General features: G+C 41.0%; 1 protein-coding gene and 1 long non-coding RNA gene across 7 annotated transcripts in view; one reads left to right on the forward strand and one right to left on the reverse strand.

Moving 5' to 3' along the window:
- B3GLCT (beta 3-glucosyltransferase) overlaps window positions 1-23,396 on the forward strand; it is a 120,073-nt gene that overhangs the window by 79,184 nt on the left and 17,493 nt on the right. For 5 of the 6 annotated variants that reach the window (XM_045050708.1, XM_045050671.1, XM_045050574.1 and 2 more), the window contains one exon: window positions 18,986-19,105. The exons of the other annotated variant lie outside the window; for it this stretch is intronic. In XM_045050708.1, coding sequence (XP_044906643.1) covers window positions 18,986-19,105 — 120 coding nt within the window. The remainder of the gene's footprint in view (window positions 1-18,985; window positions 19,106-23,396) is intronic. 6 annotated transcript variants of the gene reach the window in all.
- Window positions 119-15,774, reverse strand: LOC123383370. Its single transcript, XR_006593052.1, has 2 exons — window positions 14,142-15,774; window positions 119-1,300 (listed from the first exon to the last, which is right to left on the reverse strand). It is a non-coding gene; the product is annotated as an uncharacterized LOC123383370 (long non-coding RNA).

The raw sequence follows: 23,396 nt of genomic DNA on the forward strand, positions 1-23,396 counted from the left end.
CAAAAGTTCCCAGACATGGAAAGCAGCAGGAAAACGTACCCATGATGAGAAAAATCAGTTGATTGAAATTACCCCAGAAATGACAGTGTTAACTAGTTATTTATAACTACAAGTTGTGTTAGTTGCAGCTTAGTAACTCTTACATTTATTCAAAAAGGGACATGGAAGGTATAACCAAAGTAAACTTCTAGAGATGAAAACTACTTTGTCTGAGGTGAAAAATCCATTGGATAAGATTAACAGCAAATTAGAACTTGGAGAAGAACGTATCGGTGAACTTGTGAATATTGCAATAGTAACTGTCCAAAGGAAACACAAAGATAATTCAAAACCAGTGAACAGAACATCACTGCGGTGTGGGACAATTTCAGGTGGCTTTGTATGTATGCAATTTGGAGTCCCCAGAAGGGGCATCTGACAAATATTTAAAGAAAGATTTTCAAATTTGATGAAAACTATAAACCAACTGATCCAGACACTGATTCCAGATCAGTGAACCCCAGACACTACTGTGAGTGTCCAAATGGAGCACAATCACCTCCAAGAATGGACTCTTTCAGTAACATCGTGTGTAGCATTTGTTAAATCTCTACTTCACTTGTGTCATCAGTCCTCAGTACAGTCCTGTTTTGCCACATGTTCATTTAGAGTTTCTTTTTTTGTTCATCTTTACCAGCAATAATATCTAATTGCCTAGTGAGGTCTTAAACGTGTTTTAGTTTGAGCTTGTCACCTTTTCCTTGTGAGACTCTCCAATCATCCTCAGTTGCATGAACTCTTCTGGCTTCTCCTAAGTCATGAAGCTGAATAATTACAAGACTGAGAGGTCAAAAATTCAAAAACTAAAAAAAAAACTAAAAAAAAAAAAAAGAGGACAAGAAAGGGAAAAAGCAAAACTAGAATTTTAGACTCAGGAAAGAAAGAAAAAGGCAAATTCATCTCTGAAGTTATGACCAAAACATCCAGAAGTCAACAAATTCAAATGAGAATTTAACAAGAGACATGGATAAAAATTAGGAAAGCATTCTAGAAAATGAAAATGGGGTCTGTTAGTTAAAAGGGTGAGAAAAAAAGGGGTTAAAATGAACACGTACTGAGGCCCAACACCTGTATAATTGGAGTTCCTGATTGAAGAAAATAAAACATAGAAATAACACTTAAATTACCAGAAATAAAAGAGGACCTTAATGTATATATTAAAAGGGCCTACCTGGTAGGTGCCACGGAAAATTCACCTGGGATCATCAACCTCTTCCCATAGCTGGACAAATCCAGTAGATTTTGATAACGTCCTCTGAGTCTTGTGGCAAAATGATGAAAGAGCAAGAAAGTAAGACTGGCATCAGAAACAGTAGAGGAACATGTTAAACTCAAAAAATGGTGAATCATAAATTTTATATGAAGCTAAGATGCTCTTCAGTATCAGGAAATTTCTTAATGTCCACCAACTAAATGAGTAGTGTGCACATGCATCCTTCGTGGGGAATGTATTAGAGAAAGAACTTCATGCAGACAAGAGAGATGAAATTTGGGCAAGAGGACTGATGGTGAATATTTCATATATTTAACTGTAAAGTTAAAACAGGGTTGGGGAATAGGTATATAGGTAGGGGAATGGTATATAAATATGCTATGTTTTGACAAAGTAGAAAGTATGTAACTTTAAAAAAATGGAAAGAAAAAGGAAAGTAGGATCAGATCATGGCTTATTGTATAGCTAGTAGATGGGATTCAAAGGATACCGTGTAAAACTGACAGATCTTAATACTATTAAATAGGAAAAACACAATAGGCATAAAAAGTTAAACACAAGATAATGGGGGGGAAACTTCCAACACCAAGAATATTTTTTAAAGCAAAAAGTAAAGAAACACAGTAAATAGTATATGTATAATTCAAACCCAAAGTAATTTCAGTGTAGAGACCAAATATTATGAGTTGTGTCACTAAATGTGAATGGGTTTAACTTGCCTAAGAACTTTCAGATTGGTTCATAAAACAAACCCCAACTCTACACTTTTATAGAAAAGACATACACAAAACAGTCCTTCAAAAGTCCAAAAGGGATGGATAAAGAATTGCCAAGCCAATGAGAATTAAAAAAATTCAATTCCCAACTCAAAAAAAACCAGAAAAGAATAAAAAAGCCAACCCAAAAAAGCATATGGAAGGAAATAAGAAAGATACATGTGGAAATGATGAGGTAGAGAAAAAGACCAAATTAATGAATGAGAATTTTGTTTCTTTGAAAAAATTGTATTGAATGCTTTTCTCATTTAATGGTATCTATTGCCTGGAAATCAAAGTGCACAAGAATATATTTAGGAACAAAGGGGAAATAAACATGCCTGTGTCCCCTTATCTTTCCATAAACAAAATGAGGGACGGTTGAACCATGAGGTTGGTTTCTAAAAGGACTGGGTGGAAGAAGAGGATAGATGGAGTAGGGGAGGGTATGACCCTACTGAATTTATCTTTTAATTTAGTTGACTGGGAAAGCATGCTCATATTTTACTGATCTGAAAATAAATCAGTAAGGACAGGATTAAAGTCAGTAAGGACGGAGAGCAAGCTGAAACAAATGGACCCGACTGTGTTTCGAATGAAAACATAATCCCACTGAAGGAAAACTATAACTGATGCAAGTAACAGTGGAAGACCATATTTATAAGTGTACCTTACTCACGTGTGGGAAGAGGTGAGGAATGGCAGACAAATCCTGAATTTGCAGTTAGTCTGATTTTTTTTTGTGGTGGTGTGGTAAAGCAATTCTGCAGTTTTTTTAGGTACACTGGAGGATTGAGCAAATGGCGTTGGAACCTAGGGTTGTGCAAGAAGGAAATTGTGCAAGAAAGAAAATACGGATATGGAATCAGGCAGGTCAGGAGGTCTATGAGAGGAGATTGGAAGTGGAGACATTTCTCACAACTCATAAGTTTTGTCAGACCCATGATTTCTAAAGTATGTGTATGTGTACATGTGAGCTTCCTAGTTCTTTCTAGAAAAGAAGACTAGAAGCAGATATCCCAGTAGCACTGACCAACTAGGGAGCGCTGTGGTGCCGGCTGCCCCACTGAAAGGAACCAGGCCTTCCCCGAGAAAGTGTGGATTCTAATGCTGAGGCAAGAACATTTGGAACATTCTACACCCCCCGCCCTTACTTTCTGGTATAAAAAGAAAAGTGTGTTTTAGGAGGACAAAGAAGCAGGCTAGAGTGGCTTCCCATTGGCCAAATTTTGGATAAGCATCATATAATTAAGGACAATAAAAAATTATGAACCATTAAAATTAGGAATCCATGAGTTCATGCTTATAAGAAATAGAAAATAGGTAAATAGGTAAAAATAAATGGGGGAGAAAGGTGGTATCTTAGAGTGGGCACCGTAACAGAATATCATAGGCTGGGTAGCTTAAAACAATAGAAATCTATTTCTCACAGTTGTGGATGCGGGGAGGGTCCAAGATCAAGATACTGGCAAGGTAGGTGTCTGAGGCCTCTTCTCTTGGGTTTCTGTGTCCTCACATGACCTCTTCTTTGTGCTCCACGGAGAGAGAGCTCTCCAGCGTCTCTTCTTACAAGGACATTAATTCTATTGGATCAGAGCCCTACCCTTAGGACCTTATTTCACTTTACCTCCTTAGAGGCCCCATTTCCAAATATAACCACACTGGGGGCTCTGGCTTCAACATACAAATTTGGTGTGGGCACAATTCCATCCCTAGCAGGTGGGCTGTTGCTTGCAGGATAATGAAGAGTTGTGACTGGTAAATGTGGGGGTCGTGATGGGGTGGGAAAAGCCATCACTTTGTCACCATCATAGTAAAGATTAACAATCATTAATTGACGCTGAACTACGGGTACGTTTTAATGAGGACAGGATATTTGCTGGTGTTAAAGCGTCTGCCCGGAGACTCTCGGAAATAGCAATGGAAAAGCGTAAGATGTGCGGGTGACATAGGACCCCCAGCTCACCTTGTCGTGTGGCTACACCTAGATACCACCCATGTCGACATAAATAACCCAGAAAAGGACCCAACGGCTGACAGACCAGAATCTTCACAGCTAAACATGAAGAGGCCACAACAAAAATGGTAGGAAGGGTAGAGATGCAGTCAGGACCCAAGCTGACCAATGGGGCTGTCCATGGGAGGGCCACTACAAGCATGGAGAAGGGAGAGGAACAGACCCCACCCTGGGCACCCCAGTATGAAACTACCTGCACTGGGAAGATGAATCCCCAGAACACTTAGCTTTGAAGACTAGAAGGGATCAACATGGCCTGTCTTTACAGTCAATGGGGCTTAACACCTGGACCTTTACATTTCAGAGGCTCAGCCCTGGGAGAGCTGGAGGGCTATTCATAGGAAACCGAGTCCCCACCCTTAAGAGACAGCATAGCAGCCCCACTGAGATACAGCATAGAAGCAGCAGTGTGAAAAACACCTGGGAGAGAGAGATTTATTAATCTCAGGATGTGTGCTGGAGGGGCAGGGATCTTTAGGAGACTTCTCTAAGAACAAAAGAGTTGGCAGCCACCATATCCCTCCCCGCCCCCCACCCCACCAGCCTAGACCCATGGACGTGTGCAGAAACCAGCACAGTGTGTGTAGTTTGCTAACCATCTGCCAGCCCTGTGCTTTTCTGCAGACGGTCCCTCCAACCAGGCCTTGGCAGGAGTTCTCTAAAACAGCACCAGGTCTCCTCCCATAGCAAACTGGAGTAGACCTCGCTAGCAGTGTAGATGCACCCCCTCCACCCAGCCCACGGCAAGCCCATCCAAAGTGGTGCCACAAGCCTGGAAGTGTGCGAGCAGCCCCAGTGGGGGCCGGCACCACTTCAAGGTGACTCCTGCCCCTGGGAGAGGGTCAGATAAAAACACACCAGTTCTACTGTGGTCCCAGCAGTGGCCTGGGGACAGGCAAATGGTCTGTGGGCCCCACCCACCAATGGCTTCCCAGGGGACGATACAGGGAGAGTGGCCTGTAGCTCAGTGCTACTGCATCTCTGGCAAATCCCTGGTCTGACCCAACTCATGCCTAAGGCAGCCCCAGACTAGCCCATTAACAACTGAGGGACCAAACCCTGCCCACAACAAACAGACAACTGGGCTGAAGGCAAAAGCAGCTCAGCCACAACAATACGGTGCATACAACACACAGAAGAGACAGCCCTGAAGTTCAAGGTTCTGCTGAATAGGGGCACTGCACTACAGTGTGCCACAGGACCTACTCTTCATAAGGCAACTACTTTCAAGATCAGGAGATATAACTGTATTTCCTAGTACACAGAGATAGACACAGGGAGTTAGACAAAATGACACAGGAATATCTCCCAAATCAAAGAACAAAATCCTAGCAAGAGAGCTAAATAAAATGGAGATAAGTAATACGCTTAGAGAATTTAAAGTAATGGCCATAAATATATCCACCGGACTAGAGAAAAGAATGGAGGAGCCCACCAAGACCCTCCACAGAAAGAAAACAAAGAACCAGAGATGAATTCAATAACAAAGTGACAATACACTAAATGGAATAGTAGACTAGAGGAAGCAGAAGAATGGATCAGCAACCTGGAGGACAGAGTAACGGAAACCAACAAGTTGAACAGGAGAGAGGAAAAAATAAAATAAATGAAGGTAGCTCCGTGACACCATCAAGTGTAATATTCACATTATAGGGATCCCAGAGGGAGAAGAGAGTAAAGAGGGCAGAAAATTTATTTGAAGAAAGAATAGCTGAAAACTTCCGTAATCTAGGAAACAAATCCAGAGGTACAGAGAGCCCCCCCCAAAGTCAGCCTAAAGAGGTCCACACCAAGATACATAGAAACTAAAATGGCAAAAAAGAGAATTTTAAGAGCAAGAGAAAAGAGTGACTATATCATGCCACTCCCTTCTGGCCTGCAAAGTGTTACAAGAAAACAACAACAAACCTTCAGCCAAGAATACTCTGTCCAGCATGGCTGTCTTTCAGAATAGAAGGACAGATAAAGAGTTTCCCAGACAAAAGTTAAATGAATTCATCACCATTAAACCAGCCCTATAAGAAATGTTAAAGGGCATTCTGAGTAGGAAGCAAAGACCATAAGCAGGAGTAAGAAAAGTAGGAAACACAAAAGTAGTAAAATCAAGTGTGTATATTAAAAAGAAAAAGTCAAGAGATTAACAACAAAAATGGATATTAAGTATTCTTATACTATAGGCCTGAAATTGGGGAGGGGGGGGGAGTAAAGATTTAGTGCTTCTAGAACGTGTTCAAACTTAAGTGACCCTCAATATAGACTGTTCTATGCATAAAATGTTATACATAAACCTAATCAAATAAATTAGTAATGGATATGCAAAAAATAAAAGAAATCCAGGTGTATCACTAAAGAAAGCTAGCAAAATGTTAGAAGAGTACAAGAAAAGAAAGGAACAGAGAAGAACTACAAAAACAACTATAAAACAAAATGGCAGGAAGTATATATCAATAATTACTTTGAATGTAAATGGACTAAATGCTCCGATCAAAAGACACAGGGTGACAGAATGGATAAAAAAACAACACCCATCGATCCGCTGCCTACAGGAGACTCATTTCAGACCTAAAGATACATGCAGATTCATAGGGAAGGGCTGGAAAAGCATTTATCATGAAAATGGAAGTGAAAAGAAAGCCATGGTAGCAATATTTGTGTCAGAAGAAAAGACTTTGAAACAAGGACTGTAACAAGAGACCAAGAAGGATACTACATGATCATAAAGGGAACAATCCAACAAGAAGATGTAACAGTTGTCAATAGTTATGCATCTAACATGGGAGCACTCAAATATATAAAACACCTAGTAACAAAGGAAGTAATTGATAGCAATACAATGATAATAAGGACTTAGACACCCCACTTACATCGGTGGGTAGACCATCCCAACAGAAAGTAAGTAATCAGTGGCTTTGAATGACACATGGACCAGATGGATCTAACTGATATATTTACAACATACTATCCTAAACCAGTGGAATATGCATTCTCCAAGTGCAGATGTAACATTCTCCCGGATAGCTCACATGTTAGGCCAGAAAATAAGCCTCAGCAAGTTCACAAAGATTCCAATCATATTCATCTTTTCCAACCATAATACTATGAAACTAGAAATCAACCACAAGAAAACAAAATCTGGAAAGAACACAAATACATGGAGGTCAAATAACATGCTACTAAACAATAAACAGGTTAAAAACAACAAAAAAAAGTAAAAATATACATGGAGACCATTGAAAATAAAAATGGTTGGGGTACCTGGGTGGCTTGGTTGGTTAAGCATCTGACTTTGGCTCAGGTCATGATCTCACAGTCCATGAGTTCAAGCCCTGTGTCAGGCTCTGTGCTGACAGCTGAGATCGGATTCTGTCTGTCTCTCTCTTTTTCTCTGTCTCTCCCCCGCTCGTGCTCTGTCTCTCTCTCTGTCTCTCTCAAAAATAAACAAACATTTAAAAAAAAAAGAAAAATGGTGGTCCAAAATCTTTGGGATGCATACAAAAGCTGTTCTAAGAGGGAAATTTATAGCTATATTGGCCTAACTCAAGAAGAAGAATCTCAAACAATCTAACCTTATAGCTAAAGGGGCAAGAAAAAGCAAAATTAAACCCCAAATTGGTAGAAGGAAATAATAAAAATTAGATCAGAAATTAACAAAATAGAAACTAAAAACATAGAGCAGATTATCAATGAAATCCAGGAGATGGTTCTTTGAAAAGAATAAAATTGATAAACCTTTAGCCAGACACATGGAAACAAACAAAACATCAGACTCAAAATCAAAAATGAAAGAGGAGAAATGACAGACTATAGAAATACAAAGTATTATAAGAGACTATTATGAAAAACCATATGCCATGCTGAACAACCTAGAAGAAATAAATTCCTAGAAACATACAACCTCCCAGAACTGAATTGGAAAGAAATCGAAAATTTGAACAAAGTGATTACCGGCAAGGAAATTGAATCCCAACAAACAAAAGTCCAGACCCAAATGTTGAATTCTACCAAACATTTAAAGAAAAGTTAACACCTATTCTTCTCAAACTATTCCAAAAAATAGAAGAGGAAGAAAAGCTTCCAAATTCATTCTATGAGGCCAGCATTACCCTGATACCAAAACCGATAAACATGCTAGAAAAAAGGAGAACTACAAGCCAATATCCTGATGAACATAGATGCAAAAATCGTCAATAAAATATCAGCAGACTGAATCCAACAATACATTAAAATCATTCACCACGATCAAGTGGGATTTATTCCCAGGATGCAAGAGTGGTTTGTATTTGAAAATCAGTAGGATATATCACATTAAGGGAAAGGATAAAAACCATATGATCATTTCAATAGATGCAGAAAAACCATTTGACAAAGTACAACATCCACTCACGATAAAAACCCTCAACAACATAGGTTTAGAGGGACCATACCTCAGCCTAATAAAGGCCGTATGTGAAAAATCCACAACATCATACTCAATGATGCAAAACAGCTTTTCCTATAGGATCAGAAATAAGGATGTCCACTCTTGCCACTTTTATTTAACATAGTACTGGAAGTCCTAACCACAGAAATCAGACAAGAAATAAAAGGCATTCATATTGGTGAGGAAGAAGCAGAACTTCCACTATATGTAGAGGACATAATACCCTATATAGAAAACCCTAAGACTCCCAAGAAAAAACTACTAAAACTGATAAATGAATTCAGTGAGGTCACAGGTTGCAAAAATCAATGTACAGAAATCAGTTGCATTTCTAGACATTAATGATGAAGTAGAAATTAATGCCATTTATAATTGCACCAAAAAAAAAAAAAAAAAAAAAACAAAAAAAACCAAACACCTTGGAATGAACTTAACCAAAGAGGTGAAAGACCTGAACTCTGAAAACCATAAACCACTGATGAAAGAAATTGAGGACACAAACAAATAGAAAGATATTACATGCTCAGGGATTGGGGGAACAAATATTATTTAAAGGTCCATACTACTCAAAGCAATTTATAGATTCAGTGCAATCCCTATCAAAATACCAACAGCAGTTTTCACAGAACTAGAACAAATAATCCTAAAATTTGTATGGAACCACAAAATACCCCTAATAGCCAAAGCAATCCTAAGAGGAAACTAGAGATATCACAATCCCAGATTAAGATATACTGCAAAGCCATAACAATTAAAACCTGTAAGGTACCGGCACAAAAATAGACACAAAGATCAATAGACGAGAGAGCCCAGAAAGAAACCCACAATTATACGGTCCATTAATCTACAACAAAGGCAAGAATATGCAATGGGAAAAAGTCTCTTCAAAAAACGATGCTAGGAAAACTGGACAGCTAAAATAATGCTAATAATGAAATAATGCAAAAATAAGCCGAACCACTGTCTTACACCGTACACAAAAATAAACTCTAAATTAAAGGCCTAAATGTAAGACCTGAAACCATAAAAATCCTAGAAGAGAGCATAGGTAGTAACTTTTATGACATTGGCTATTGCAACATTTTTCTAGATAGGTCTCCTGAGGCAAGGGAGAGGAAAGCAAAAATAAACTATTGGCGACTTTGTATCAAAATTAAAAGCTTCTGCCTAGCAAAGGAACAATCAACAAAATGAAAAGACAACCTACTGAATGGGGGAAGGTATGTGCAAATGATGTATCTAAAAAGGCGTAGTATCCAAAATATATAGAGAAGTTTTACAACTTAAAACCAAAACCACAAATAATCCAGTTAAAAACTGGGCAGAAGACATGAACAGACATTTCTCCAAAGAAGACAGATGGCCAGCAGACATGTTGAAAAGGTGTTCAATGTCACTAATCAGAGACATGCAAATCAAAACCACAGTAAGTTATTACCTTATATGTGTCAGAATGGCTAGAATCCAACATACAAGAAGCAACAAGTATTGGTGATGATTTAGAAAAAAGAACAATCATACACTGTTGGTGGGAGTGCAGACTGGTGCAGCTTTTGTGGATAACACAGTGGAGGTTCCTTAAAAAATTAAAAATAGAATTGCTATATGATTGAGTAGTTCCACTACTGGGTTTTTTACCCAAAGAGTATGAAACCATTATTTCAAATACATATATGCACTCCTGTGTTTCTTGAAACTATTTAGAAGAGCCCAAATATGAAAGCAACCTCAGTATCCATTGTGTCCACTGATAAATGAATGGATAAAGAGGTAGTGTGTACACACACACACACACACACACACACACACACAGAGGATTATTAACCATAAAAAAGAATGAAATCTTGCCATGTGCAATAACATGCATGGATCTAAAGGGTAAAATGCTAAGTGAAATAAATCAGAGAATGACAGATACCATATACTTTCACTCCTGTGTGGAATTTAAGAAACAGAATGAACAAAGAAAAATAGACAAAACCCCCAGACTCTTAAATCTAGAATATAAACTGGTGGTTTGGGTAGAACTAAACTGGTGGGATTGGGAGGGGGAATGGATGAAACAGATGATAAGCACCGAGTAATGTATAGGATTGTTGCATCACTATATCGTATGCCTAAAACTAATAGGACACTGTACATTAATTATACTGGGGTTAAAAAAATAGCAATGGAAAAAGTATCCAGTGGAGAAGTGAAATAACAACTCGACTGGAATATCACCAGTGAAGAACAGAAGGGCCAGACACAGTGTCACACATACATAATACTGTGACTGGGAACATACATGCTAGACTTTGTCATGAGGGAACACCAGACAAACCCAATATGAGGATCATTATGTTAAAAACAGGGGAGGTGCATTTATTATGAAAAATACCAGTGTCATGAAAGACAAAGAGAAGCTGAATAACTATTATAGATGAAGGGGGAATAAAGGGATATGATAAATGCAATAAGGGATCCTGGGGTTCATCCTGTACTGGAGGGAAAATGAGCCACAATGAACATCGGGTCAAGTGATAACCTTGGAATATGGGTGGTAGCTTAGATGAAAGCATTTGTTTTCAGGTTTGGAATTCTAATTAAGGCAGCTGTGAACCTTTGTGTACATATCTTTGTATAGATACCTGTTAATTTATCTTGGCTAAATACCTATGAGTGGAATGCCTGGGACATATAGTAGCTATATGTTTTAACTTTTTAAGAAATTTACTGAATGAATGTTAAAGTTTTTGAACTCTTAATTTTTCCCATTTTAAGGAAATACACAATGATGTATTTCATGTTCTGAGGGGGAAAGGGACATAATGTATGAGGTTTACTCCCAAATACTTTAGAAAAGAGAAAATCTATCTATATATACACACACGTACACAATGCACATGTATACACACATGCATACATGTATATATACACAGATGAATATCTGTCTACAAAGATTGAGAGAGAACGATAAAGCAAATGGTGTAGAACTAACAACTGGCTAATTTAGGTAAAGGATATATAAAAGAGTTCTTTCCACTGTACTACCCTTGGAATTCTTCTGTAATCTTGAAGTTTTTCCAAATAAAATGTTAAAAAATAAAAGCCATAATAGGTTTGAGTGGAATATTATCTGGCTTCCAAAAAATCGGATAGCAGCTAACAAAATGAAGCATAAAAATCATATGATCATCTCAATAGATGTGTGAAAAGCACTTGACAAGATTCAACATCCATTTAGGATAAAAACTCTCCAACAAAAGTGGTGTGTTCCCACTAAATCAAACATAATAAAGTCCGTATGTGAAAAACTGATAGCCAAGATCATCCTCGGTGATGAAAAACAGAACTTTTCCCCTATGATTGGAAAAAAGATGGGGTGTCTGGGTGGCTCAGTCAGCTAAGCATTTGACTCTTGATCTCAGGTCATGAGTTCAAACTCTGCATTGGGTTCCACACTGGGCGTGGAGCCTACTAAAAAAAAATGAGGTCTTCTCTCACCACTATATTCAACATAGTACTAGAAGTCCTAGCCGTGGTAGTCTAACAAGAAATAAGAGGCATTCATACTGGTAAAGAAGAAGTTTAACTGTCACTGTTTTTAGATGACATGATACTATACTTGAAAATCTTAAAGATTCCACCAAAAAACTACTAGAGGTAATAAATGAATTCACTAAAGTTGCAAGATTCAAAATTTATGCCCAGAAATCGGTAGTGTTTCTATACACTAACAACAAAGTCACAGAAATTAAGAACATAGCGTTTACAATTGTACCAAAAAAAATAAAACACCTACGAATAAACTTAACCAAAGAGGTGAAAAAAGACAACCTACTTAATGGGAGGAGAAGATATTTGGAAATGATATCGAATAAGGGGTTAATATCCAAAATATATAAAGAACTCCTACAACTCAACACCAAAAAAAAAAAAAAAAAAAAAAAAAAAAAAAAAAAAAAATCCAGTTAAAAAATGGGCAGAGGAGGAGTGCCTGGGTGGCTCAGTCGGTTAAGCATCCGACTTCAGCTCAGGTCATGATCTCACAGCTTGTGTGTCCTAGCCCCGCGTCGGGCTCTGTGCTGACAGCTCGGAGCCTGGAGCCTGCTTCGGATTCTGTCTCCAGCTCTCTCTGTCCCTCCCTTACTTGCTCTCTCTCTCTCTCTCTCTCTCTCAAATATAAATAAAAACATTAAAAAATTAAAAAAAAAATAGGCAGAGGACCTGAATAGATATTTCTCCAAAGACGACCAACAGGTGACCAACAGACACATGAAAAGATGCTCAATATCAATAACTTTGAAGGCACTTCAAATAAAAACCACAACGAGATATCATTGCACAACTGTCAGAATGGCTAAAATCAAACAAGAAACAAGTGTTGACAAAGATGGAGAGACAAAGGAACCCTTTTGCCCTGCTGGTGCACATGCAAACTGGTGCAGCCACTGTGGAAAACAGTATGGAGGTTCCTCACAAAGTTAAAAATAGCAATACCATATGATCTGATAATTCTATTATTGGGTATTTATGCGGGGAAAAGGAAAACACTAATTTGAAAAGATATATGCACCCCTATGTTTATTACAGTATTATTTACAAAAGCCCAGACATGGAAGCAACCCAAGTGTCCATCGATAGGTAAATGGATAAACATGTGGTGTATATATCTATAGTGGAATATTACTCAAAGATCTATCTTGCAATTTGGACAACATGGGTGGACCTAGAGGGTATTAAGTGAAATAAGGTATTCGTCTTTCTCAGGCTGACTTATGATTCCACTAATAAGCATAATGTAAAAAAATAAAAAGTAGAATCAGAACTATAAATACAGAGAACTGATGGTTGCCAGAGAGGAGGGGAGTGGGGCTCTGGGCAAAATGTGTGAAGGGTAGGGGAGATACAGACCTCCAGTTATGGAAGGAGTCAGTCATGGGAACGAAAAACAGAGCATGGGGAATACAGTAAATGTAACAGCAATGTAATTAATGGGACAGATGGTAGCTATACTTGGGGTGAGCATAACATAATGTATAAACTTGTCAAATCACTAAGTTGTACATCTGAAACTTTGGTAGTATTGTGTGTCCAGTATATGCAAAATCAGTATTATAAGCTGTTAAAGTCTATATGCAGCACTGTGTTCATATAAATTTGATAGCACGTAATCTAAAGTGTTGCTGTACTATTTTTCTTCATTTCTGTGCCTCACAATTGCCTGAAATGGTAACAGATTGTGAATAAAGTTCCTTTCCTGGATTAATAGCCAATCCATTTGGATAGAATTAGATATCTGTTTTATCCACATTTACAGTTTTTAGCAAAATAAAGTATATGAGGGTTGTCAGACTCCGTTTATGATTCCTCAGCTTTAAAATGATATTGTGAGTAGGGAAAGGGTTGAGGTAATAAGAAACCCAGATGAGATGTTAAATCCCAGTTATTTTAACCAAAGAAATTACAAGTTGTGGACTGAATTGGTATTTTTATAATATGCAGAAGAAAGAGAAATACGTTTCTTCTTAGGTCAAGAAGTAGATATAAATTTGCCCTAGAGGTTTTTGAAGTTTTGTTTGTTTTTTGTTGGTGTTTTGTTTTTTTTAAACACAAACTTTTACCAGCCAAAGGCCACAGTTTCCTTAAAGAGCTATAAGAATAAATTCTCTATAACCAAATGGCGTCTTACTAGGTATCTGCATATTTACTTACCTTTCTCCGCAGAGTTATTCGCTAATTTCCTAAGGATGGATTCCAAACTGGGTGCCCAGAATGTTTACCTTGTGTGCCCAAAACAGGATAGTTTTAAGGATAACGTTTTCTGGCCACTCAGAAACCGTCAGTATTGTCAGAGGCCTTGACCTGCAGACGCATATAAACATGATCAGCAAACTGGTCAACTCTTAGCACCACATTTTAAGGCAATTTTTTCATACATTAAATTGGTTTTCTTCGCTTTCAGCTTTAGGTTTATTGGCTGGGGTATTTGTGTAAGATGCACGAGTGTGGATTGAAGCGATGTCCTTCTTTCCACTTTGTGCATCTCCACTTGGGTTTCTTAAGACCCCACCTGTCCCCCAAAAGAAGAAAAGTGAAATCCTAGAACACTAGTGTTCTAGATGTTAATACTTCCCTGTAAGAATTTATGATTAATAACGTAGAGAAGTCCTTGATATCCTATCTCCCTCTTGGAGATACGCAATGCTCATCAGGCTTGAGAAACATTGGAATTTACTTAGCTAATTAAAAAATTTTAATCCAAAACTGATCACGGAACATCTTTTTTTGGGGGAACACTGATTAATACCACGAGAGAACCTAGGATTTGGTGGTGTGTGACCCAGAAAGCTCTAGTTTAGAATAGTGGAAGGACTTTACAAGGCGTTTGTAAACGGTACAAGTTCTTAAAACATGGGAAAACTAGCCCTTCTTAATATTAGCCTTTGTCTCACCTTTGAAAGGATACTTCTAGATTTTATTTTCCTATGAAATCTTTTTCTTCACCCTCATGGCAGCTCTAGCTACAGGCATTTCTCTGACCAGCTCCTGGATATTCTCACTGCCCTTTTAAAGCTATCTCGTTGACATAGGACAAAGAAATACAGGTGCCAGAAGGTATATACATAAGTAGACGTAAAAAGACAACTTATGTGGCCTTACTCGGGGGAAACAGATGCGTGGTTGTGCACCGTAATTGAAAAGTTTCCTGGAACGTCTAAGAAAATCCATTTGCCCACCCGTCAGCCACGCGCCTGACATGGACCTCATTTGTATCTCGAAATTTCTGTTTGGGGGCCATTAAAATTTAAAAAGTACTAAGTGTTAGAAAGGGGTGGAGGTTTATAATGTATCCTCCAAACCAGGAAGGTACATTAATACCGAAACATGAAGCAAAGCTGTTCTATACCGTTCGCAGTGTTTTCTTCAGGGTAACTTACCGGCAGGCAGTCGAGTGGGCCAACGGACGGAAGATCCAGGCGGTAATATGCTCCTAATCTCCGCCCCTATTCCCAGCCTTTATCTGGACCTTCCCCCAGCTCTTATGGAGTGAGGGGCGTGGTGGGGAGGTCATGGGTAGTTATCTTAAGTGGCACCATCTGTGCACCCGATAGCCGCCAGTTATCCAAAGTGGTGCCACCTGTGCAAGATGGCGTCCCACAGATGGAGTCAATGTTGTTAGCACTCCCACATTCCACCTCTGGCATCTTTTTAGCCCATGCCATCTTTGCCCGCCATTCTTTCACAATGGCCTTAGAGCCAGATGTCAGGAAGTGACTTGTACCCCCCTGCCACAGCAGCAGTATAAATAGCAACGTGAGTTGAACCAGTACCACCCCTGGTTTTTCACCATTCCTCATTCTTTGTTTTAATGTGTATTTAAGAGAGAGAGAGAGCACATGCAAGGGGCGGGGAGGGGGAAGAGAGAGACAGAAAGACTCCTAAGCAGGCTCTATGCTGTCAGCGCAGAGCCTGACTCAGGGATCCATCCCGTGAACCATGAGATCATGGCCTGAGCCAAAGTCAAGAGTCAGATGCTTAACCCACTGGGGCACCCAGGCGCCCTGAACCATTCCTCATTCTTGAGGGGTAGGGGTAATGACCCCTCTAGCTGCTTCCTGCTGGAAAAGGGTGTAGAGCAGGATTTCACGAATTAAGTTGCCATTGCATCCCACTGCAGATATTCCCTACAGCTCAGCTGAGCGCCCATCCTTTGTAACCACTGTTTTGGAAGTCTTGTATATAGTCTTAGCATCTCATTCTACATTTTATAACAAGGTCAGTTAGGTCCGTTCAGTTAAACAGTGGTCTCTTTTCAGGAAGTGGTCCTGCCAATGTGATTTCAAAGTCAGGTTTGTAGAGTGCAAGCAGGTAGTAAGTGAGCCGTATATGCACAGAAGCCAGAAGAATTCGGGATCTAGCCCCTGGTTTTATAGGTAAACAATAAACATTCAACCAGAAATAGAATCTAACACCCATAGAAGTGTGTTACTGAAATATTTTTTTCTAAAATCACCCTCATTTCTATCAAAGGTAGTCAAATTAAGACTAAGTTGTTTGTAAAACAAGTCCACTTTTAACAAACTTGGCCTAAATGTTTACATGCGTGCAACAAGAATGGTGATGGGCCATTTGGGTTCTTTTAAGTCTGCTTTTCTGGAACTTCTCATAGGGAATTTCAGTTTGAGCCTTTTACAGCCTTTGGAGGCCAGAAGCCACGTCACATACTTGCCATCAGACCCACCTGCAATACCTTTAATTTGAATTAAGTCCTCTCTTCTTGAGGTCCCCAAGTGACCTTCCTGACTTGCACGGTAGGGCTCTCAGGAACCTGTAAGCAAGGTAGCAGGCCATTTTTTTCCAAGGAATTTCCTTGGCTCTATAAAGTCAACCTTAGTTCCTTAGGGCCGTTTGGCCATATTTGAGTCTATACGTGTCTCTTTCAAATGTGACATTCCAGTCAAAGCCTTGGTAATCAAGGTTTCCAATGGTGTCCTGTTATAAGAACATATTGTTATTGAACTTACGCAAATAACTGTAATTGATTTCCCATTGTATTGTTACCACAAGCCCCAGCCAAACCCTTCTGGATGTGCACTTACATCCAATTCACCACTAACACCTGGCATTAATACCCTCGGGGCCTAGTTATTTTACTACCATTTTTGCCTTTATTTCTCCCCCCCACCCCCCGCCAAATTTTGAGGCATTTCCATAGATAAATGTGCATTTAGCCAGTGAATATTAGAGCTAGCACAGTCTGATGGTTAGTGAAAGACAAATAGTTAATAATGGGGCCTCCAGTTGTCCACTGTTGCATGCACTAGAGGGAAACGCTGGCCTAACCCTTAGTTTCTAGGAATAGTCTGTGTCCACCCCGAAATTTTTCCATTAGCAGAGGGGCACTGGGCAGCACACCCAACTTTTTTAGCCTGCCTTCAAGGAAGTAAACTGCTTTCCATCAGGCGATGCCTTCTGGAGGCTCAGCAAGACCAACTTGGGTTGTCTATATTTTCTCTCGGGGTCCCAGATAATATTCGGTATTGCTCCCATTGTTTACAAATCTTGATAGGCCCCCTTTCTGCCATTTTCTCATCAGTGGGATCGTTTTTCCCTCTTTTTTAATCTATTTCCCTCATAAGGGATTCTCTGAATTTCACTTAAGTCTGCCACCATAGTAGCTACCGTAGCAATGGGCCATTTAGCCACAGGGGCAAGAACAACCTTTAAAGTCCCATACCATGCTCCTGGGGCTGAGATACGGTCATTCATACAAGAGGAAAGTCATTCTTCATTTGGGCCACCAAAATGCTGCGTGTAAATAGCACACTTCATCCCTAGTTCTTCCACAGAGGTCTGCTGCAACAGAAGGGAGGGAACAGCCTCGTTAGGCCAGGTTTTCTTAATGCTAGCATTTATCCAATCAGTCAGATTAGCAAAGTGCCTGCAGTTCTCGACCACGCCTGCCGTATATAATCTTTCATCACCAGGCAGGTTCAGCAGTGGCTGAGGCCACATTTTCATCTCGAATCCATTCAGCATAATACCATCTCCTCCACAGTCCTAAGACCCAAGCTGCCACCCCTTCTTGGCCCTTTTGCTTCACCACCATTTCAGACTCGTGTTGGTTAGGGCGTTTCTGTACCCACACGCTGGTCTGAAACGCTCACAAGACCTGGCCGAATCTCCTGGCTAGCAAGCTTGGGCTTTCCCCCAAGGGACCACAGGCTTTCCCTGCGTGGACTGTGGGCTTCTCCTGGCATCGCCCCCTTTACCCCTCCCTGGCTTGTTTCATTTTCAGTCTCCTGTCCGCTACACCAAGTGTTAGAAGCTGGAGGAGGGTCAGTAATGTATCCTCCAGACTGAGAAGGCACTTTAATGCTGAAAAAGGAAGCAAGCCACTCCAAGCTGTTTACGGTTTTATTCAGGGAAACTTACTGATGGTCAGTCTATCAGTCAGGACGGTAATATGCGGCTATTCTCTGCCACTCTCCAGGTTTTATGGAGCTAGGGGCATGGGGGTGCCCTCACAGGGTAGCTATCTAAAGTGGCACCACCTGGGCAGGGGCTCTCTGCTATTATCTAAAGTGGCTCATTCAGTGCGCCAGAGGCGAGGACAAGATGGAGGGCCAAGATGGAGTCAGTGTTGTCAGCGCTCCTACGCCAAGTACATCTGAAGAGATGTGACGGTTCACGCTCACTGAGAAACAGGACTGGTAGACGTGAGCTAAACAGTACGCTGGCCACCTCAACTTCGTTAACCTGCCACCCTACCCACCCAATGGAGGCAGCCATGTTCTGGCAGGGGCTTATTAAAACCGGGGAGTAAGCCCCTTGTTTTTTAGTTTCTCTTCTGTTTCCAGGAATCTACAGTGTCCACTTTTTTTCTTCTTCTTTTTAAGTGAATTTCTTCCGTAAATCACTTGAACTTCATCTCTAAGCGATTTCCGTACAGTAGTATATAACGTGACCGGTGGGATGTGAGAATCGTCAACTTTTTACCATGGAAAACCATTTGAGTTAAGTAATTATTGCTTATGTTCTCTTTGGAATCTTAGCATCTCCAGGCTCCAGCACTTGCTTAGCTGTTACGACTCCAGCGAACCGCTGTTTCTGGGAGAGCGTTACGGCTACGGCCTGGGCACTGGAGGCTACAGCTACGTCACGGGAGGAGGAGGGTAACTATGAATAGAGCTTTCTGCAAATACTCTCAGCACTCACTTCTGTTTCTGTGATCCAGGGCTGGGCGTGTAGCAGCGGGACCAATCCTGACACATAGGTGCTCTGTAAATGGTAGCTGTGACTGTAATAGGAAAGTAAACATGAAATTTTCTAAATATGAGAACGGTTCACCACAAAGAATATTTTACCCCTTGGAGAAATATAAATGGATGTCGAGGGACTTGGTAGAAATTTCCCTAGAGGAATGATTGCTTCTAGGTAGACAATTAGCTTTGCTTGTTTTAATGAGAAAGAAATTTGGATATAGATTTTATTCCAGAAAACAAGTCACCAGACTTTTAAATGATCTATTGCTAATAAATCACATTTAGGAAAAGAGTAGTATAGAATATCACTTAAGCAGTTAAGTGATATTTGTGTCAGATTTATAGATTTTAAATGACAGTGAAAAGTTAACATTTTTCATGTTTATTTATTTTTTGAGAGAGAGAATGAGAGAGAGCAAGCCGGGGAGGGACAGGGACAGGGAGAGAGAGATCCCAAGGCACTGACGTGGGGCTTGAATTCACAAACTGTGACGTCATGACCTGAGCCGAAACCAAGAGTCGGATGCTCAACTGACTGAGCCACCCAGGTGCCCCCAAAGTCAGTGTTTTTAAATGAAGCATCTGCCTATGCCGGATCTCTTATAGGGGACGATTCTGATTTGATTTATATGGCTACGTCACTTGAGCAGTTAGTCTATTATTTCCACAGTTTTTGCTATTGATGGATTTCGGGAGAATCTGAACTTGTTATGAAATACAGTGATTTAAATTCATTCAACAGGTATTTGTTCAATGTCCACTATGTGCTTGGCAACATTCTTGGCACTGGTTTATAAAGCTCTGAGAGTCACGAGCATAAGGGGCGGCAGCTTGGGTATTAGGACTGTGCAATACTGGAGGAGATGGTATTATGTTGAATGGATTCAAGATGGAAGAAATGGCCCCAGCCACTGCTCAACCGGCCTTGTGATAAAGACTATCTACTGGGCCTGGGCAGGAGTACTGATCTTTGTTGGGCAGTGGCATGCTTCCACCTGAGGTCATTAGCAACAGGAGATGGGGGTCCAGGTAGGCCTTGGAAAAGACGCTAAAGGGTAAAGGCCAACGACTATTGACTTCTTAATTAAAAAAAAAAAAAAGGCTCAAGCTATTTGCAGCTTTATAGTAATGCATTTCGTTTTCTGGGTGAGGTGGTAAAGCCAATGAAGAATCAGGGTATGGTATCCCTTGAGTCAGAACTTTCTGCCTTTGAACGGGGTCTTATTATTTGCATATGGGTTTCTATATTTTGTGGCACATATGGGCTAACATGCTTTTAACACAGAAGTGATGGCCAAGAACACTATTTGGTTTCCTTCTTTGCCTGTTGGATTTCACTGTTATCTCTGAGACTGGCCCTTGAAGCCTGAAATGGCACTTGACCTCACCTAGCCAGTGTGGCCTTTTCGTTGCTCCAGCTGGTTGCTCATTCATTCCACAAGCCTGGTGGGCATAGGCACTGGGGATGCAAACGGAAGCCACAGTTCCTTCCCTACAGGAGCTCACAGGGCAGTGCCAGACTGGCATCTACATTGCATGGGTGTCACTGCTCCCCTTCCCAGGCCCATGGCGGGCACTGTCACCACCAAGATGGCACTGTTTTGCCATCTTAAAACTCCTTCCTGCCACCGCACCCTCCCTCTTCTCCCCTTCAAGTCATCGTAAGAACCCAGGACTCACGATCTCTGTTCTCCAGCTCCCACTTCCATGTGACCGCTACGCTTGGCTTCCCACCTCAGCTGTCTTGCCGAGGTTTCCGGCAGCATCCACGTAGCCAGATCCAGGGGCGGACTCCCGATCTTCCTCTTGTTTGACCTCTTAGCCGACTTTGACAAAGGTGACTGCTTACTCCTTGAAATGCTCCTTTCTCTTGCTTTCCGGAACAGTGTCCTGTCGTTGTGTATTCCTGCCTTTCTGATCATTCCTTCTGAGTTCCTTCTTCCTGTTCCTGTGTTCTCCAGGCCTCTTTTCTGGTGTCCTCTTCTCACTCTGTATTCTCCTTGGTGATCTTATCCACCCCCGTGGCTGTGCTGAAAACACCCAAAGCTCTATCCCCAGCCTGCAACTCTCCCCAGACCTCCCGATTCCTACATCCACCCACTGGAGGCCCTGTCCACTGGCGTGATTCCCAGGACATGAGACCCAGCACTGCCATCCTGACCTTGCCTCTGACCCTGGCCCCTGCTTTAGTGTTTTCCCAGTGGTGTTCCCTCAGGGAAGACGTGGCATGCGTGAGTTCCTGCCCCAGAGACCTCTGAGTCTTCTTTGCCCTTTCTCTTCCTCGTTCCCCAGGACTTTGCAGCCGACCCGGTCACCAAGTCGTGTCAGTTCTGTCTCCTAAATATCACTTCTGTCTCCACCTCCCCAGTTCTGATCTAGGTCACACCATCTCTCACGTGCGTGCTTCTGCCATGGCTCCCCATCTCCTCCACTCCTTGCTGTCGACCACCCTGTAGCCACAGAGACCTTTCTACAACCACATCTGATCCTGATGCCCTCCTGCTCAGAGGCCTTCACGCGCTTCTCTGGCTTTTATTCTTCCCCAAGAGCGCGAGCCCTTCCCTACCTTTGGCATCTAAGACTAGGAGACGGTCGTTCAGATTCCGGCAGGAGTCAGGCTGGTCTGGGATTAGGCCTCGTTTTAATCACCTTCAGTTTTCCGGGTCCACAGCCTCCGTGGGTGCTGCTGAGGCCACTGACTTGGGGCTAATGTCTCTAGCTGGTCTTTTCTCCCCGCCTCCTGCCCCCCAGCTTGCCACCTGTCTGGGAAGGATTCCTCTCTCTAGAAATGAGTTCACCTGCGCTTCATACCCCCCATCTCTGCAACAATGCCATAGGTTATTGTGATTTTAATTTTATTTGGATTTTTTTTTTCATTACCATGAGAATGAAAGTCTTTGCGCTCCTTTATAACCTCCTGTGACCTTTAGGATAAAGTCGAAATTCCTGGTCAAGACTTACCTGGCCTCTCATGATCTTGGCAGATGCTGTTTTACTGTTCTAGGCTTCTTCACCTGCACTGTCATCTTAAAGAATTCCTGGACTTATTTCAAGTCCTCAGAGGCCTTTTTTCTTTCCTCTTCCCCCAGACTGGCGTCTGCTGGTCTCCACACAGCACTGTTTCCCCTCCCCAGCTGTCTTTGTCACACGGCTCATCCTTCTCATTTCTTTGGACATGATATAGCTATAATTTATTCCTGGAAGCCTTTGGCCTAGTCTGGCCTCTCAAATCTGGGTTTGATGCCTTTCAAATGTACTTTCATAGCATATTATGCAACCCATTATCATTTAATTGCCTATTTACCTTTCTGTTTTCCACCTAAATGATGAATTATTTGAAGGCAGCACCTGTGTCTCATTTCTCATTATATCTTTACTTCCTAGCAGAGGGACTCATTTTTTACAAGGTACAGTGAATAAATGAGTAAACAAATGCATGAACACTGAGCCTTGATCTTTATATAACTAACGACTGGTATAATACTCTGTTTCTAATGGTACTTTTACAAAGATACAGAAGCATCCATCACAAGACTGTCTCGTATCGACCTGTGAAAAAAGCGGCAGACAGAATGTTAAATGATTTCTCAGTAGACTTTCTGATGATCGAGCTTAAGAACCAACATGATTTTTCTTAAATAGCAAGTCAGGATCAGTTAAGGGCTTGAAACACCAACGAATGGATCATAGTCGTCATTTAAAAACAGTGTACTATAAAATGGAATAGAATAAAATTGAAATATCATAGTCTATCACACGTGGTAAGGGCAGGTATCGTCTCGTGGAATTTTGTTTTTCGTTTTGTGCACACACGACACACACAAATGAAAAGCGTTTCTTGTTTTCTCACTGGTTTACAGTCAGTCAGTCTGTGAAAACCCTTGCCTTCCACTGTCTCTGTTAAGCCCCACAAAGCAGAGCTGAATCAGGAGTGTGGACTCCAGTGATTGGTGTGGAGGTATTGTGTATTTGCAAAACGAGACCTTTGCCCTCTTTGAATCCCAAGTGTCTGGCATTCACTTTGTTGCTTACTCCTTGAACATTCAGGTATCTGGAGACAGTTTATTCAATAAGCAAGCATTTTCTTTTCTGAAATGCCTACCTCTGTTTGGGTAGAAAGCTGTGATCAGGATGTCACCATTCTCTTTGGCAGCCATACTGGAAAGGGGCTGAGGGCCAGTGTTACCCCGAGATAGCCCTG

The sequence above is a fragment of the Felis catus genome, chromosome A1 (assembly GCF_018350175.1).
Source record: "Felis catus isolate Fca126 chromosome A1, F.catus_Fca126_mat1.0, whole genome shotgun sequence".
Lineage (NCBI taxonomy): Eukaryota > Metazoa > Chordata > Mammalia > Carnivora > Felidae > Felis > Felis catus.